The sequence below is a fragment of the Spermophilus citellus genome (genome assembly GCF_964194105.1).
Source record: "Spermophilus citellus genome assembly, chromosome: 18".
Lineage (NCBI taxonomy): Eukaryota > Metazoa > Chordata > Mammalia > Rodentia > Sciuridae > Spermophilus > Spermophilus citellus.
This window is the reverse complement of record NC_138200.1, coordinates 37514321-37534021: the sequence shown is the minus strand read 5'-3', so window position 1 is coordinate 37534021 and position 19701 is coordinate 37514321. Positions and strand designations below refer to the sequence as shown.

Here is a 19701-nt window from a genome sequence, read left to right as displayed (position 1 = left end):
TTGGACATTTCCTACCACCATCCCCACACACACCACAAAGAATTAGAAAGGAACCCTTGAACATATTTGATTTGGTTAGTAATATGAAATTTAATTATATGATCCTAGAAAAATGATATTAGCCAGAATTATTTGCCCTGAAAGAATATATTAAAAAAAAAAGAAAGAAAAAAAAGGGATTCCCCTCAGCCATCAAGCAAGTTAGCATTATAAACTTAGTGTAGCTCCCAGAATATTTTTAGGACAGGATATCTCAACCCAGCTCTACTAACATCTTGGACCAGATCATTCATTATCTGTGGTGTGCGCTGCCCTGAGTATGTAGGATATTTAGCAGCATCTCTACTCATGAGATATGAGTGCTATCATCCCATGATTTGACAATCAAAAATGATTCCAGGCATTGCCAGATGTCCCTGCAGGCAAAATCATCCCAGTTAAGACGTTCTGATTTAGACCTAAAAGGACCTTCTTCTTAAAAAGGTTTTCTACTAATGTGAAAGCAAGAAGGAAAACAAAAAACCTCAAAAATTCAAGATGCAGTGAAAATAATGCATTTATTATATTTCAAGTAATTTATTATATTTCAAATAATAAAAACTGTTTTAATAAAATCTGATCATAAACATCAACATACCTCCCCAAAGAAATCCTTCCTTTTTCTTGAATCAATGTCTCCATATTCTAAAATGGACAGTATGTAGAAATGACTGCTATGACAGAATGAGTTCCTATTAGACCATTTCCCCTATAGATAATAGACATAAACACCGACCACATATAAAAACAACTATTTTCAGGCACTGTTGAGTGAAAAAAAAAACAGCAGGCAGATTAGGAGAAGAATCAAAATTTAGAAGTAAGGATCAGCACAGATATAATCCAAAATTGTTCAACCTACAAAATAAAGGGAAACTGTACCTTGTTCTCCAAAGAAAAAAAATCACAATGACTACCAACCTATAGATGATTCAATGCTGGAATTAGCAAGCCAAGGACCTTAAAGAAGTAACTGTAACTAAACTCAGGGTGTAAGAAAAAGTGTGCTCACAATAAAGGAGAAAAAAGAAAATCTCTGATCCAAGAAATAAAAATTACTTAAACAATCAAAATAAAACCAAATAGAAAATGTTTAAAGCACTTTGGAAAACTTCAAAATGCAGTACATAAAAAATAATAATTCCCTGGATGATGCTATAGGGTTTGGATAAGGTCTGAGTGTGTCCCTCAGAGGTTCATGAGCTGGAAATTGGTCCCCAGTATGGCAGTGAAGGGTGGTGGAATCTTTAAAAGAGAGATGAAGCCCAGTGGAAGCAATTAGGCCATTTGGGGCATCACCCTTGAAAGATATTAATAATAGTTTCATGAAGTGAGTTCTCACCAGAACAAGTGGTTGGTTATAAGAAGAGCAAGACTGGCCCTCTTTGTTCTCTGACTTCCTATTTCATCCTGTGATCTCTCCCTTTCCCTCTCCAAGCACTCAAAACATATCATCTGCTGTGAGGACCTCTCCAATGGCCAAACCAAGTTGGCCACCCAATCTTGGACTTCTAGTCTCCAAAATTGTGAGTTAAATAAATCTATTTTCTTCATAAAACACCCAGTCTTAGGTATTGTTATAGCAATAGATGAGTTACTGATCACAATGAAGGATAATCAGTAAAATCAAAGACAGAGCAACAGAAATTATCTGAATAAAGAGAAAAAGTTTGAGAAAAATTAACACAACCTCAACTTGAGGGACAACATAAAAAATTCTAATATGTTTCTAACTGAAGTCATAAAATGAGAGAAGATTAATGGAACAGAAAGTATATTTGATACCATAATGGCTAAATTTTTTTCATTTTTCTGAAAGAGATAAACTTAAAAATTCAAGACGTTTATCAAATTAAAAGCAAGACAGACATGAAGAAAAATATAGTTGCTGTAAACATAAGACAAACAGAAAATCTTCAACACACACAAAGAGAAACAAGTAGACTGGTGGTTGCTTAGGACTAAAAAGGACAAAGGGTTAGGAGAATGGTGACTAAAAACACTTTTTAAAAAAATAAGGTGATGAAAATTTTTTAAAATCTAAAATTAACTGTATTAGCCAGGTGTGATAGCTTGCGCCTGTAATCCCAGCAGCTCAGAAGGCTGAGGCAGGAGGATCATGAGTTCAGAGCCAGCCTCAGCAACTTAGCGAGGCCCTAAGTAACTCAGTAAGACCCTGTCTCTAAAGAAAATAAAAAATGGCTGGGGATATGGCTCAGTGGTTAAGCAACCCTGGGTTCAATCCCTGGTACCCAAAACAACTAGTTGTATTAGTGATTTCACATATCTGTAGATTGAAATATACTAAATTGTATACTAAATGAACCTATTTTAGATACATGAATTAGTTCTCAATAAAGCCATCTTTTTAAAAATTTAATTGTATTTCTATGCATTAGTAAAAACACTATTTAAAATGTCTTACTTTTTTTTCCAATCATTTTTATTGATGTTTTTAAAAAATAAATTACAGCAGAATGCATTACAATTCTTATTACACATATACAGCACAATTTTTCATATCTCTGGTTGTATATAAAGTCTGTTGATACCAATTCGTGACTTCATACATGTACTTTGGATAATGATGTTTATTACAGTCCACCATTCTTGTTAACCCCCTGCCCCGTCCCTTAACCTCTCACCTCTCTGCCCTATCTAGAGTTCATCTATTCTTCCCATGCTCCCGCTCCTTACCCCACTATGAATCAGAAAACATTCTGCATTTATTTTTGGGGAATTGGCTAATTAGCAGTATCTTCTTCAACAAAAATACACAGAATGGAGTTAACAGCAGATTAATCATGAGAAATGTATTTAAACCCATAACATTGGAAAGTATCTAAAATGAAACACTGAGAGAAAACAATTTTATAAAGAAAATGAGAGCATCATTGAGCTGTAGGACAATTCAAGAGGCTTAACACATGTATTATTTGAGTTCCTGAGGCATGGAGGTGGGATGGAAGAATACGGGAAAAAATAATGGACCTAAAGTTCCTAAATTTGATGAAATTGATAAACTCACACATTCAAGAAAGTGAAACAAACTTGAGAAGCTACCTAAAGAAATGGAAGTCTGTGATGATTCATGAATGAGAATAACTGTTTTCTTCTGTATGCACATTTACTGCAAAAGCATCTTTCCAAAGGCGTACAATAGGTGGGGAAGACAGCAGTATGACTAGTAGCTTTCTCCACTCTGTTACTAAGACACTTAGCACTATCCTGAGCCTGAGTAATAAGGTCATTACCTTGCACTACTCTCTGTCCCTGCTTGATACTTCTTTTAATCATATAAAATTGTTAAATTGAACCATTTTAGTACCCAAACATTCTTACTTTTTGTCATTATCTTTTGTATGTATTTCTCAATATTTAAAGAAAAAAAATGGTTCATGGCATTAAGCTAAATGAAATAAGCCAGATTCAAAAAGTCAAGGATCACATATTTTTCTAATATGTGGATGCTAGAGACAAAAAAGGTGGGGGTGAGTGGGAGATTGGGGAGTAGAGGAAGGGCATGTACTTGAAAGTAAAATTGACCAAAGTATGTTAAATGCATATATAAATATGTCCCAATGAATCCCACCATTATGTATACTATAATGCGCTAATAAAAAAGTTAAAACAAAAAGAATAAATGTTTTTACTTTATGATGTATCAAAATGCTTAAAAATCCCGCCTAAAGAAAACTATAATTTTACTAAAATAAAATAAAATAAATAAAAAGATATATAATGCTCATATATCAGAAGTTTTAAGGTAATAAAAATGTCAATTTTCCTCAAATTGTTCTATAGATTAGTTGAAATTCCAAACAAAATCATGATATGTAATATTTGAGCAGTTGATAGTTAAATTTATGATGAATAGCCAAGTCCAAAAAGAGCCAAGACACTCGTTTAAAAAAAAGACAGAGGGAAAAAAAAACAGGAAAGGTACTCTCCCAAGTGTCAAGATCTCTTCTAATGCTATGATGATGAGACCAAAAGGCTTTAGTGTAGGGAAAGAAGAGCCCGAGAGAGGCCATACATACGTAAGTGGAAAACCACGCAGCAAGCATAGCAGGCCAACCTGGACACCGGACCCTGTGTCTCCTTGCCCACACAAATCAAACCTAGGTGGATTGCAGAATTAAAAGTGAAAAGCCAAGCCATCAAACTTTTATAAGACAATGTAGAAGGGGAAAATTCAGAATGGAAGAAGAGGGGACTAACTTTACTGACATAAATATATAAAATAAAGCATCACTGAAAACAATGTGGTATTGATGTGCTGGTAAGCAATTTACATAATGAAAGTGGCAGCTCAAACTAGTACAGAAGATAGGCTTTTTAATAAACGATTTGGGGACAACTGAGTACTTATCTGGAAGGGAAAAACAAAAATTAGATCCATATTTCATGTCACACACTACATAAAATAAAGATGGGTCAAAGATGCATATGTAAAAAATAAAACCACAAAAGTATTAGAAGAAAATATAGGGAAATTCCTTTAGAACCAGAATCTAAAACACAATTGATAAACTCAATTGCATAAAAAGTTTTTTAAAATCTTGAATGGCAAAAAACACCAAAACAAAGTCAAAAGATTATATTAAGGGAAATATGCCAGATTCAAAGAACAAACATTGTATGATTCCACTTATATAAGGTACCTAGAATAGAAATATTGAGAAATTCAGAGGTAGAGATTAGAAGTTAACATAGGCTGAAGGGAGGGAGGAATGGGAGTTGTTTTTTAAAGGACAAAGAGTTTCTGTTTGGGAGGATTAAAGTCTGGATGTAGAGAGTGATGATGGTTGTGCAACTTTATAAGTGTACTTAAAGCATCAATGAATCCTACGCTTAAACATGGTTAAAATGGTAAATCTTGTTACGCAAAAAAACAAATAAGGTTAACTGCTGAGGGCCATTACCAAGTAGGAAATTTCCTTGCCAGCGTACCCCATGTTAATTTTGCTGTTGACATTGCATGTTAGGTGACCCTGCCCAAGGACGAGGGTGGATCCAGGATTAGGGTGTATCCTGCAGTTTGAGGAAGTATCCCAATCCTTGGGTTTAGGGCGTTCCCGGTTTAAGACAAGGCGTTCCCAGTTTAAGACCTTGGATTTTAGGGAAGTTCGATGTTGAGGATTATTGCTGCTGGAATTAGGGCGTTCCTGCTGCCTAAGCTCCTGTTGAACTCTCGTGAGATTCAGAGAGCATTTTGGGAAATAAGCCTCGTGGAGTAGGTGAATTGGGCGGCAGCAGAACTGGGATTGCCCCAGAACGTGTGTGGAGGCCGGTGTGAGTTCGGGAATAAAGAATTGCTGTTTGAATCTACAAAGCTGTGTGGTGGCTCGTGATTCTGTGCCCAGCCAAGACTGCGGCAGTTAACTAGATAAACAAATAGATTTTTTTAAAAAGACAAATGACACATAGGATGGAGGAATGGAACATTTAGACCTCATATCTCAAGAGCAAACCACCCTAACAAAAAAGAAACCAATGAGAAAAAAAAGACCAATGCCCAATATAAAAATTGATAACAGATATGGATGAACAATTAAAGATAATTACAAATTGTCCTTCATTATATGAAAAGATGTCCAACATCACTCATATATGTAACTTAAAACTATATAGGAATATATTTTTCACCTATCGAATTGCAAAAAAAGTTAACAATCATACTCCCATAGAAAAGCTTTAAGTTACCCTTGTATTTATCTCCTGGCATAAATATAAATTTTTATATCCATTACTGAAAACAATATCTACAATAATACAAAAACAGGTACCCTTTCATCATAAACAAACATATGGGAATCTATATGTCAGCACATGAGGAAATACATATGTTCAAAGTGGCTGAAGCATTGTTTACAATAGTATAAAGTTAAAAACACTTCACAATATCCATCAAGAGGAAACTGATTAAATCAATTATGAAATTATTTTTCCACACAATAGAAAACATATTCTAAAAAATAAGAAGAACCTCTCTATTCAGATATACAAAGAGCTCTAAAATATGAAATAGAATAAAGCATACTAGTACCTAATACATAGGATGCTTTTTATATTAAAATAGAATGAAAAATAAGAAAATATATGTATGTGTGTGTATGTGTATGTGTGTGTATGTATGTATATATACACATATACATAAAGAAACAGTACCTGTGGGATACAAGGGATGAGGGAGAGGGCAATTGGGATTAAAGAGATAAAAAAGGAACAAGATAACTTACTGTGCTTTTTAAAACTTGAGATATGTGAATGTATTTCTCATTAAAATTGTTTCTATAACTTGATAGGGAATTGTAATCAATGAACTACATTTTAAAATCACCTTGAGATACCATTACTCAGCTATCAAGACTGGCAAAATTTTTAATCAGTACCAAGTGTGGAAGAAAATGTGGAAATAACCCAAAATCCAAACATTCGTTAATATTATAATGGTTCACTATATCGTGGGATCTCCTCCCAATGAAATATAATTTGAAACAGCGACAGTGAATGAACTATCAATACCCTCACTACAGAAAGTAATCTCAAAATACAATTTAAGTAAATTATGCAAATAATTATCGATATGATTCTATTTATATTAAGTTCAAAAACAAGCATGAAACAATGTATTATTTTGGCATAGAGATATGATAAAACTGTAAAGGAATCTAGGAAGTAGTTAACAAAACAATTATCTAAACAGCAGTTACCCCGGGGGCATACTGTTAGTATGAGAGAAAGAGACATGTGTACTTCTTGACATACATAAGTCCTCTTTCTTAACCGGGATGCCAAGTTACAGAAATGTTCATTATTTATTCTTGATACATGTTTTACACACCCTTTTGCAAATAAATTCCACAAAATGTTTTTCAAATATAAAAAAATAGCACTATACCCATCCTTACAAAAGAATTAAAGAAGTGTTCTTATAACATTAATAGAAACATTCAACTCAAATTATTTAATAGGTGTGTTTTATATTCAAAACAAAATCCTAATTTCAAAAACAACCCCCTAACGCCCCCACAAACACACACACACACACCCCCACACTCCTGCTCCTTCCTGCTGTCCTTCCCACCTCAGTAAATGGCCTCTATAGCCTTCTAGGTGCTGGGTCCAAACCTTGGAATCATCTTGAATTCATGTCAATTTCCCTCACACCCCTCACCCAAAGCATCTGCAGATCTTGTTAGCTCTCTTCAAACTACATCCAAAATCCATGCAGTTCTCACCCACTTCATCAGACATCAGACTACAGCAGCCCGTGCCACCACCATCTCGCAGGCAAATAACTGCATAAGTTTACTTCTGGGTTCCCCTGTGTCTGTCTTCCACATAGTCCATTCTTAAGATGTGACCCCAGAGTGGTCATTTAAAAATGTAAATTAGACAAAGTATCCTTTGCTAAAAACCCACAAATGGCTTTCATCTCCCCGAGGGTACAGGCCAAGACTCCATCCCACAGCCCACAGCCCACCTGTCCAGCTCTCACTCTCTGCTGTCAGTCTCTCCCTCACAAAGTCGGCTGCAATCACAAGGAACTCTTTGTTATTGCTCAAACTACCCAGGCTGGCTGTGGTCATGGCCCTACCCCTTGGAATCCACCTGCATGCTCATTCCCCAATTTCTTTCTTTTCTTTTCTTTTCTTTTCTTCTCTTCTCTTTTTTCCCTCCCTCCCCCCCCCCTCTCATGTGCGTGCGCGCCAGGGATTGAATCCTGGGGCACTTAACCACTGAGCCACATCCCCAGTCCATTTTATTTTGAGACAGGGCTTCGATAAGTTGCTTAGGGCCTCATTAAGTTGCTGGGACTGGGTTTGAGCTTGCAATCCTCCTGCCTCAGCCTCCTGAACACTGGGATTAAAGATATATGAATGTGCGTCACCATGATTGGCACTCCAATTTCTTTCATATCAAGAATTCAAATGTCACGTTAGAGAGGTCCACTGGGACCATTCTGTATGAAACAGAAGAATCCCATTCCCAGCCCATTCCTCCCCTAATCTTGTTATAATTCTTCGGCCTCACCACCACCTAATTGACCTATATTTTACTTATTTATTGTCTGTCTCCACTTGTTAGAATGAAAGCTCCCTGTGAGAAGAATTTTTGCTTCCTACTACACATCCAACATCCAAAAGAAGCCTAAGCAAGGGCTTCATAATAACTGAATGAATGATCTTTTATAGTACTGCTTTTTAAACAATAATCATTCATTATATAAAAAGGATTTCAATTCATAAAATGTAACTTATCATGCCATTAATAGGCATGAAAAAGTGAATTCAATATTACTAAGTAAAATATAAAGCACATGTGTGCTTTTCTCTGAATATAAACCATGGTTTCCAAAGGGAAGCAAATAAATAGCGAGGAATCTAATTTGCAAGAAATAAAGAGCTAATTTTAAAGAAATCAAGAAAAGCAAAGTATGCCATGTCAGACTTTTCCCAAGCAAAATCAAAACAAAGCTATCATCTGACTCTCATACCTCCAATGAAATTAATGTATTCTTTCTTTAAAGTAAAGTAGAAAGTATTTTCTAACTTTGTAAAACAAGCATTTATGACTTGCACACCAACAGGAAAACAGGAAGGGCACACCATATAGGCTAGAAGAAAATTTAAGTTTCATCTAGTATTAGCCTTTCATTTTTACAAAACAAGAAACTGAGGACCTAAAATGACCTGTAGGAAACAAAAAAATGTTCAGTGTCAAAATTAATAATAATAGAAAAATACTACAAGAAAAAAAATTTAGTTTGCCAGCTCAGTTGTGATCCTTACTACAGTAAAAATTCCACTCTTATAGAATTAGAGACACTGAGTCTCCATGGAAAAAGTATGAGAGACTGAGAAGTATGGTTTTCTAAGCAGGTCTTCACATCAAAAGAATACACAGAGAATTGGGGTTGGGGAAGTGCTGAAAAGAACACTGCTTGAAGGGAGGGGAGGGGCAGGGAGTAGGAAAGATAGTAGAATGAATCTGTCCTTATTACCCTATGAGCATGTATGATCACATGACCGTGTAACTCCATCATGTACCCCCAGACGAATGAGAAGTGTCACTCCATTTATGCATGATGTGCTAAAATGCGTTCTACTGTCATGTGTAACTAATTAGAACAAATTTAAAAATACATTAAAAAAGAAAAGAGCACTGCTTGATAATCAGTCAGGCCTGGATTTGAATTCTGGCTCTAGCATTTACTTTGATCTTAGACATTCTTAGTCATACTTGAGCTCCAGGTTTGGGGGGATTTTTTAATCAGCAAAATGGGGATCATTAAGACCTACCTTATAAATTGTCAAGAAATTAAGAGTATATAGGTCATCTAATTCAGAGTGGCACACGCCTGTCTATAGTCTATCTGCAGTCTTTCAGACATTTAATTCATAGTGGTAGAATGCTCAATAAAACATCACCACCTCTGATTGTCTGTCAGTTTTTCTGCACTAGCCCATCACTGGGAATTCTACGAACAAGAATGGATGGTACTATTAATGTTGTTTCACTAGGAACCTTTCAATTACCTGACCGTTGCCATTAGTTGCTATGTGTCTGAGGACTTTTTTTTTTAAAGATGAAAAGTTGAGAATTTGTTTCTGACCACAATCATAAAGTATGATATGATACCACATCAAAACTAGAAAGGATCTTCAGCAAGACTCTTCTCCACATTATATTAGATGAGATGAGATAACCAATTTCTGCTTAAAGGCTTCCAATTTAAACTAACATCTTACTCCAACATATTATAGTTTATTGTGTTTCCTGAATCTTCTAATTATCAGAAAGGAATTTTTCCTCCAGAAGATAAAAAAGTAAAAAATAATATATAAATGTCACCCCACCCTCACATACTTCTGGAAATAAAATTTTTTATTGTTTTCATTAGGGGGTAAGAAAGGAGATTCTATAGTATAAAAGTAAAATTCAAAACATGCATCTTGAAGTGTATATTTAAGTTCTCATAACAAAATACATGTTAGACACTCTAGCTTATAAACATATAAAACATCAAGAAAACATACCTGGGATGATATCATTGATGTGCAGAAGAATCGTACTTTCCACACTTGCAAAACTACAAAGCTGTACTCCATCAAATTTTCCATCCCAGTTGCCAATAGGGTTATCCTAGAAATTACACAAATAATATAAAATATGAAAGTCTATTTTCCATAAAAGAATCCTCCAAAATATCTTACTTTGGTAACTTTAACTATTGGCTTCAAAAAAAAAAAATACATATATATTAGAAATAATTGCCTTAGTACTAAGGCTTTTTTGTTTGGGAAAATAAGAACCAATAACAAGTAAGTTATAGTAAACACAGAAATGAACAAATAATTGAAAGTGTTTTTTCATACTTTTTTGGACAATAAATACAAGTCTGTGGAATAACACCCATCTGAGGTTTTAAAAGATAGTGTTTTCATAGAAAAAATTAATTAATAAAACATTATTTCACCAGAAACCTATCCCTATAATTCCCTGAGCACCTAATCAATTTGAACTACTTGTATGCTTTTCTGTACGCAGAAAGTCTATTTTTAATTGTTCTTCTATCATATATGGGTCTGCAAAATTTTCTCCAAAATGAATATTTTTCTATTTAATATTATTCATCAAAATAGCACCAACTACTAGAGCACTATTCATGAAGCTACACTGATAGATGGATTGGCCAGACAATTGCCCTGAGCACCAATGTGTACAGTGTGCTAAAATGACCCTGGAAATAGAAATATTAAAGAAAGTTGTATTGGCCACAACCTTCCTCTCAAGGAACCAACACCTGAACAAGCTAACTGGGGGATGGACAGAAGCAACAGGAAGAGCTGGCAGGACATACCTCTAGGCAGCCTGCCCTGGGTAAGCCAGATGATCTGCAGATACCATCTAAGGAGGGCAAGGCCTAAATGACTTTTGCCAAGTTTGGGGCCTAGGCCAAACAACCTGAAGCCTAACACCAGTGACGAGTGGTCTCTTCCTCCACCTTCGCTCCACTCAGTCTACCATTTCTCCTCTAAATATTGAATTAAAATTTAAGGACTGTGGTTGAAAGAAGTTCTTTATAGTTAGCTATCTTGAGAAACCCTCATGTTTTACATTGGTTCTAACTTCACATAGTTAAGAGTTCAGCAAATGTTAATTTAGTACTAACTAATGAGTATCAAAGAGCATTTCCTAGAATTTCCAAGCACAAGATAAATAGACACTCATGCTAGAACATTCACATTCTACCATCCTATTCAGATTATACCTGAACAGATACAGATTATTAAAAACATCCAAATAACTACTAAAAACATTCCCACCGTGAGTACAGAGTCTATTACTCACATCCTCTCCTAATGCATGCTCATGTTTTGTAATCCTGCATGAATCTCATTCTTTGTACCTAACAAAAATTTGCCCATATTTCCCATCTATGATAAAAATGTTCCCTGCCTTTCTATTCTCATTCTCTTTATGCCACAGGTATAATTCAACTTGCCACACTGGAATGTATCATTATTAACAATTATGATTATAAGGTAACATTCAAACGAGTGATACAAACAAAAGGACAAATATTATATGATTCCACTTCTATGCAGTACCTAGAACAGGTAAATTCGTGGAGAAAGAAAGAAGAGCAATTAACAGGTGGTAAGGAGAGTGTAGACAATTGATTTAATAGGTATAGAGTTTCAGTTTGGAATGGTGATAAAGTTCTGGAAGTGAATAAGATGGTATAATGAGGATACACTTATTGCCAATAAACTGTACATTTAAAGGCAGCTAAAAAGATTATTTATCACACATTTTGCCACAATAAAAAAAATTAATGAGTGATTTCCTATGAGAGTACTCCAATTGTCTTCTCCTCTAAAGAAGAGTGGCTTTTTCTACTCAGGTATTTCCTATAAACCATTTTTTTATATTACCATAAAAATCAGACTAGCCAATAAAATTTGTAAAATACTACAAAAAGAAAACATATATTTCAAAAAAAACTTTTCAAAATACATCACATAATGTATTTGGTGTTGGGTGGGGGAGTCAGGGTTTTTTTGCCATTGTTGTTTTAGGTTTCTTTTGTCTTTTTGTCTACTGTATAGCTATAATAAGGCAAATTCAAAAATTAAAAATACTATTCAAGTTTATGCAAATCAGAAAAAGAGTAAATGTAATTCTATATTCAGATTCCTGTCCTATTTCAATGTTTCTTTACCTAAGATGAATTCAAATGTGTCTTTTACAGTAAACCAAATTAGTACATTTTAAACATTTAAAGTGTTCAATTTGTACCAAAATTAATCATAAAACTAATACATATGTTCATAATGGTAATATAATGCAAAATTTTCTTACCATGTCCACACCAACAAAATATCCTAAGCTCTCTTTTCCTGGCAAAACATCACAGAATATAACTGTTCCGGATTCTATAGTTTCTCCAACCTTCAAAGAAACTCTGGAGTTTATTTCCAAAGGGGGAAGTTCAACCTGCATGGTGTCCACAGGGCCTGCATAATCACTTTCCAGTCCATTATCATCATCTTCTATGATTTCTAGCTTGTCCAACGCCACAAACACACCACAGTCTTCATCACACTGAAAAAGCTGTTTCCCTTGATACACCCCATCAGTGAAACCTTGACCACGACCTTCTTCCTAGTTTTTAAGAGAGAGATTATTTTTAAAATAGATAGATAAATATAGAAAGATAATCTACAGGAAAAAAGATCTACCCTAGGGATTTCAGAGATATTACTTTGGAAAAATTCTAAATGACACAGATAATAAGAAATATAAATTAACAGTTGCTATTGGACTTAAGATGTTTAAAACATAAGCAGCTACATCTTACGCTGAAATAAAATTACCTGATAATTCCAAATCATAATTGGATTGGGAAAAAGCTAGAATGGAGTCTACATTGTGATTCAAACATTAGTTTTGTCATAAAAAGAAATTTTGACCTTATTAGCAACATTAGTTTATTTATTGATCACTTACCGTACGATAGCCACTGTGCTAAGTCCTATATCAATACATCACAAAGACATTACAAATTATGTACATTATATAGATGAGGAAGAAGATTTAGAGAAGTTACCTAGATTGATTAAGTAAGCATCCTGGAAATCCAGGTAGTATATGGCTTAACTGGCATTCAGATTCCTGTTTCACTACTTAAAAAAATTAAATCAAGAAGCAAATAGGGCAAAATGTGAATGCATTTATACTGTCATGTATAAATAACTAGAAAAAATTAAAAAATTTAAAAAGAAGCAAATAAGGCATGAAATTTTATTCACAAGAATATCAAAATGACATTGATATTTAAGTTCTTGAAAATTAAGTTTGAAAACATTCACAGAGTCATCAGGTTTCTGTCCAATAAAAATAAATTCCAAAATAATTCTCACATTTATTATCAGGGACAACTATAAGCAAGTTTAAATTGCTGCAACTTATTAAAAAATCTTATATCTAAATTGTCACTATTTAGTAGCACACATTAAGAAGAACTGAGAAACCTGTAGATGATAATGTCACAAGATAATTAACATGCTTTAAAATGATTAATTACAATTGAAGTTAATTTTAATATAAATAATGTTAAAATCTCAAAGATATAGAAAGTCTATAATTATGTTCATATTGTCATATACAGTTTCCAAGCATCATCTACATTATCTCAATTCATCATTAAAAATTAATCCTGGGGCTGGGGGCATAGCTCCATAGTAGAGTACTTGCCTTGCATACATGAGATCCTAGGTTAAATTCCCAGCACCATAAGAACAAAGAAATAAAGTAAACCAGTGAATATTAAAATCAGAGAACACTGGGCTGGGGTTGTGGCTCAGAGTTATAGCGCTCGCCTACCAGGCATGAGGCACCAGGTTCGATCCTCAGCACCACAAAAAAATAAAATAAATATTTTTTAAAAAATCAGAGAACACTTCTAGGAAAACTTACTTTGTGCTTAAAGGAGTAAAAACATATATATGCATACAAATACATACAGACACACAAACATACACATGCAGCCCACTAAAATCAAACTTACCAGCAATTCTACTCCAAAGAATATGCCTGACACTGTCCTCTCTGCTAGCAAGGGTCCTCTGAAGCGCACGACTCCTGGGAACTTCTCTTCCCCAGACCTCAGCTGTACTTTCACAGGGCAGCCCACGTCCACCTGGAGGCCTTTACTCAGCCGGCTTCTGTTTTTAAACAGGCTGAGCCTCTCCTCACAGTTGGTAATTGCCAACAGTAACTCTGTGAATTTTTCGTTTATTTCTACAACATCCTTTTCATCAACAAAGAGAACTGCATGAGGTTGCTCTAGAATTTTTAATCCAATCTGATTTTTCTTGGCTTTTGCAGAAGGAACCCTTGAGTGCCCCACAGAGCGGTCTTGGATATACTGTCCTATGCTCCCCTTTGGTACTTTAAGGAGCTTCTGTGTCTGTTTGTCTGTGACACTGCATTCTTGAAGAAGCAAATAAAAAATCCGCTCTTCCCAGTAGGGCGAAGTAACTTTTTCTTGGCTCCATAAGCCTGAACTCATTGTGATAGTGACTTCAGAACATGAACTCAAAAAAATGAACCACTAGTAAATTTGTCATAAAATTGCAAAAGATAAATTCACTGGCAGTCCCAAAGTATGTTTTTAGCAATTTGGTGTCCATGCTGTAAAAAGACAGCAAATCAAAATGCCTAGTGAACAAGCAAAATAAATAGATTTCATTCTCCATGAATTAAAATGAATTTAAACTAATTAAAATCAAAGGTTTTAAAAGTCTCATCTGACTAAGTAAACACACACACACACACACACACACACAAATGAACAATCTCCAAAAATAGCTAAAAGACATATATACTGGTATCTACTATAGCTGCATATTTAAGGAAATATAATTGTAAAGTACCTTCAAAAATAATTCAATAATGATTATTTCCAAGGCTCTAAAATTTATAAAATCAAATTCTAGCCAAAATTTTAAAGGTTAGCTTCATATACGTATTCTGAATTTTTACACTTTAAAAGGTAACATTTTTAATGGATTCTGCCTAACTTAAAAGGATAAGCTGCCTTTTTAAGCAAAACACACAACAAATAAATAAATAAATAAATAGCTCTCATTTCTGAATACACAGTTTAAATTAAAAATTATACATTCTAGTACTGACCATCTTTTATCAATAAAAATATATCACATTCTGAAACTTCAACCACAATTCTCTTATGTGCATGCTCTATTTTGATAATGGAACATTTTACCTCTGACTCAATTTCATTTCCTTAATTTTGTACATTTTGTTCTTAGACAAGCAAATGCTAATCATTTTAATCATAGTTATCATTTCATTTCTCACAGTCCCAAATAACAGATATTATAGTTTTATTATATTAAAACTATCTTAAAAATAAATTCTGTAGCATCAAAATTTGTACTATATAACAAAGAGATAAAATTGCACTATAATGATATTGAATTGCAGATGTTTCTATCAAATATGAAGTGTTTTATGCCACAATTTCAATTATGCATACAAGGATTTCTTCTTTGACTTCAAATTTTCATTTAAATTTTTACAAAGATAACCATCTCTCACAATTAAAAAGACTCCTTCTCAAATCTACTTTAACTAATGGTTAAAAACTACATAATTTCATTAATTCAAACTGAGGACTGTATTTCCTTATTTGAATTATTTTGCTGAAAACAACAGTTCCTATTCTCTGTCACATAAATAATGTGGCTATTTGGTTTCTAAATACAGTACTTATTTCATCCTCCTTTGAGATGGAGGTATCTATTTCCATTATTCTGGCTAACAGCAGCAATTGATAGCACTATTGAATTTCTCCATTTTATTCTTGCAATTAAAAAATAAAGGCTCCTAAAACTAAAGAACCAATTTAAGTTTAATCATTTCACAGTGAAACAATCTATATACAGAGTAATATTTCTTTTAGAAAGCATTGTTAAGTAATGCAGTACTTCATCCTGGTGAAGTTTTTGCACGTCTGTCCCTCTCTAAGTCAAAATTAGACTTGCAGGTTATCCAGGCTAGTGCCCCGTCACATCAAAATTACTGTGGCACTTGTACAACATAAAGTGAAGACAGAAGCAAAGGTGGCATCAAGTGGTTCTCCTCTTTTTTCTTCTTCTTTTGTAATGTACTTGCTTTAATTCCACTTGAGGGCACTGTCTACTTCAGCAGGAATGGAATCAATTTACATCTGCCACTTACATAAGACACCTGTGGACACCTCACTCTTGGCACCGCATAAACAAAATCCCTTAAAGGGCTGCCCAAGCAGCCATCCATCCCCTTTATTTGTCTTTATGCCTTTAGAGTACCAAAATGAAGTGTTTGCTTGTTTTCACTAAATTGCTTTTAAAATGTCAGCACTTTTCAACAAGAAAATTATTTTTTTTCTTGACCAGTGAATCATCATTAGGAATATAAATTATTGTGTGTGACTCTTAATATGGAAGGCTGTTTTTTACTTCGTTAAAAGACTCTACCTCATACTTCTGTGCCCACTTGCTCGCTTTCTATAGATCTATAGTTCTCTCTTGGAATCAGCCATTTTCTGTGGTTTCCTGTAGTACACATTTGACTCCTTTTACAGCCTTGTTGCTTTCCAACTTACTGCTTCTCATCAGTTCTGAGAAGCCAGATGATGAGATATGTCTGTATGTTAAAAAAAAAAAAAAGCACCAAAAACAAAAAGAATACACAAATTCTGAAAGGATCTTTAGGAGTAAAGTGCACAGGTTTTATTGCAAAGATATTATTTTGATTTGCTCTTAGAAGGTTAAAGTAGTCAAAAAGCACCTCCAAAGCAGTGAGCTGTTGTTCTGGTTCTTTTAAAAATGTATTTAAATTGTGTGTGGGGGGAGGAGAGGGGTGTTAAATTTTTTTAAGGATAAATCAATTATATTTTCAAAAGAAATACTTTTTTAATTTCTAAAAATGACCTTCAAATATTAAAATCAGAAACTTCCTCTAATCTTTTCACTTATACGCCAATAACTCCAATAAAAGAGTCTCTTACCTTAAAAAAATTCATGTCACAATTTAAAATAAAAACCATCAGTGCCAAAAAAATATCAAAGCAAAATAAATTATTATATGTAATGAATGAGGACACTATATTTTAAATAAATTTGATTATAAAATTGATATTTGCAAATTATTTAAGAGCATCCCCAATAAAAATTGATATGACTACTCAGGTTATTAAAAAGTTGAGGGCAAAAGTAGTTTTCAAGTACCATTTTTTAAAGCAAACTACACAAGAAGTGGTAACTTTTTTGCTAACTTGCAATAGCACAAGTGGGTATGAACTTAGACTAAATAAAAGCATAGCAGACATTTAGAAGAGTCAAAGCAAAAGTTATAAAATATTCAAAACACATTATCCAAAAATAAAAAGCGTGTGCCTTTCCTCTTTTAGAAAAAATACATTAAGAAAAGGTTTGAAATTATAGTATTAAAAAATTGATTATCGTTATTGCAAATGACAGAGAAAGTTGAATGGGAAAGCTTATTAAGGCTCTGGCCTAAAGGTATACATGATGATAAACCTGATGATCATTAATATTCTCAAAATACTACATAAGTATTACAACAGAAATATGCCAATACATATTCCCTCCTACTATAGTAACGAATACAATGCCAACGTTCTTTCACTAGGCTATGCACAATAGTTAAATAAAGTTTAAGAACGCCAAGCAATAAACCTTGCCTGAATCAAGGGAAAGATTTAAATCACACTGTAAATGAGATTTTGTCAATCAAGAAGGTGGGCTTGTGGGTTTAGTATTTTGATGCACACAGTACTGTATTAGACACTGACAAATACAGAAGATTTGAGATAGGATGACTGCCTTCAATAAGTCATCTCATTTTATTCAGCTTCTGCCTTTAAGTAAAGGTCCCAGAAGCAGTAAGGCAACACAGGGCAAAAACACAGCCAAACTCAAAATTGGGGATGGGTAGGGAAGTGAAGGGGCAGTGCAATTTTCATTTGTGTGCTCTTGTTTAATACTATATAAGCAGAATCACTGTGAGGGTGAATAAAGAAAAATGACTCATCTAAATACCATCATATTTCAGGCTCAATAACTGAGTGACCAGACCATGAATATTCTGATAATTACTGTAAGTACTGAATGAAGATTATCAAAGAATTGGAATACAGTAGTATATTTAAGACCCAAACGGTGCTGAACAGAAGGCCTTTCTTTCGAGAACACTAAAGGTAACAACTCAGTGTCACATAGATTTGAAATCATATCTGGTTATCTGAGCTTGTTGATGGTCTAGATTCATAGTGAAGGGCATTTAACTGCATTAAGATAAAATCATTAAACCAAGTTGAGGGTTGAAAAGCACAAATATTAGTCAATTTCCTATGAATGAAATGAAAAGGAGATGATCAAGAAATAAGTCTTACATAAAATTATTAAAGAATTATCAAGTTCTAAGAGCAACACATAAGCACAAATGATCATTATCTACATAAAATTGACAGTGGTTAACCTATCTAGAAGATACAATGTCATTTGCATTTTCAAGTTATCAGGTTATACCATTCAGAAGAACCTTACAGAGACAGGTGTAATTCAAGAACTCTGCCATCTCCTGTGATACCCTGTTTGTTCCAAAAACTACAGGAAGCTATCTAAATCAAAATACAAATTAGAATATCAAATACTGCCCTTAATTATAAATGGCAAAGAGATAGGAAGATCAGCATGAACACCCGAGAAAGAGGACATGTGAGCCTTTTTCAAATGCTCCTAGGTAGCTACAATGATTACCATTTTAAGAAAGAACAACGCTCACTAAAGGAACAAGTTGTTATGTTCCTAAACAGAGAATTTATATATTCCTAAATGCAGAGATTCCAATAACAGTAAAAAGACTTGATTGGTTTTAATTTTTCTCATAGATTAATATGTGACACAAGCACACAGTCCCTAAAACAGGTGGGTCTTACAAGGTTACAAAAAACATCTGACTCTTGCATCTGAATATTCAAGTCAGAAGGACAAGGAACACTATTGTCTCACTAGAATTAAACCTAGCCACTGAACTCCCAAAATGTGAATCCCCCAATTCCTTCATCTCTGTACCTTCAGGGCCCAGACAAAATGATAACAGTTCAAGCCAAAATGCCATTTCCTCAACCTAACTGTTTAATTATTCAAAGCTTCTTCAGGTTAAACAAAAAAAAAAACATTCAAGAGTTGGACCATTTAGTGATTTTTTTTTGGTCTAGAACATCACTAATTCTCTAGATAAGGGAAGTCAAGACCAACTTTTACTCCACTTCATTGTTACAAATAAGGTAGAAACAAATAAGGTAATTTTCACAATTATGAAACAAGTTGTTTTGAGGTTCATTTGAAACCAGCTTCCAAGAACCTCACACCACATATGACACTCTTAAACTCTACATCAATATTAAAATCCCCCAACAAATTTAAGATCATACTGTGAAAATCAGGAACAAACAGTAAATAGTGTAACCACTCCCTTCTCTCTTCTTCCTTAAATCAAATGGGTACCACAGCTTAGGCATGCCAGACCACAGAAATCATCGCTGCTGGTCTT

General features: G+C 34.0%; 1 protein-coding gene across 8 annotated transcripts in view; it reads right to left on the bottom strand.

The window, feature by feature from the left end:
- Positions 1 to 19701, bottom strand: part of CYLD (CYLD lysine 63 deubiquitinase) — a 69796-nt gene that overhangs the window by 39695 nt on the left and 10400 nt on the right. For 6 of the 8 annotated variants that reach the window (XM_081274366.1, XM_081274369.1, XM_081274368.1 and 3 more), the window contains exons 2-4: positions 14123 to 14775; positions 12415 to 12717; positions 10086 to 10191 (exon numbers count right to left, since the gene is read on the bottom strand). In XM_081274366.1, coding sequence (XP_081130492.1) covers positions 10086 to 10191; positions 12415 to 12717; positions 14123 to 14626 — 913 coding nt within the window. In that variant the 5' untranslated portion in view covers positions 14627 to 14775. The remainder of the gene's footprint in view (positions 1 to 10085; positions 10192 to 12414; positions 12718 to 14122; positions 14776 to 19701) is intronic. The other 2 variants (XM_081274367.1, XM_081274373.1) reach the window with 2 other exon arrangements.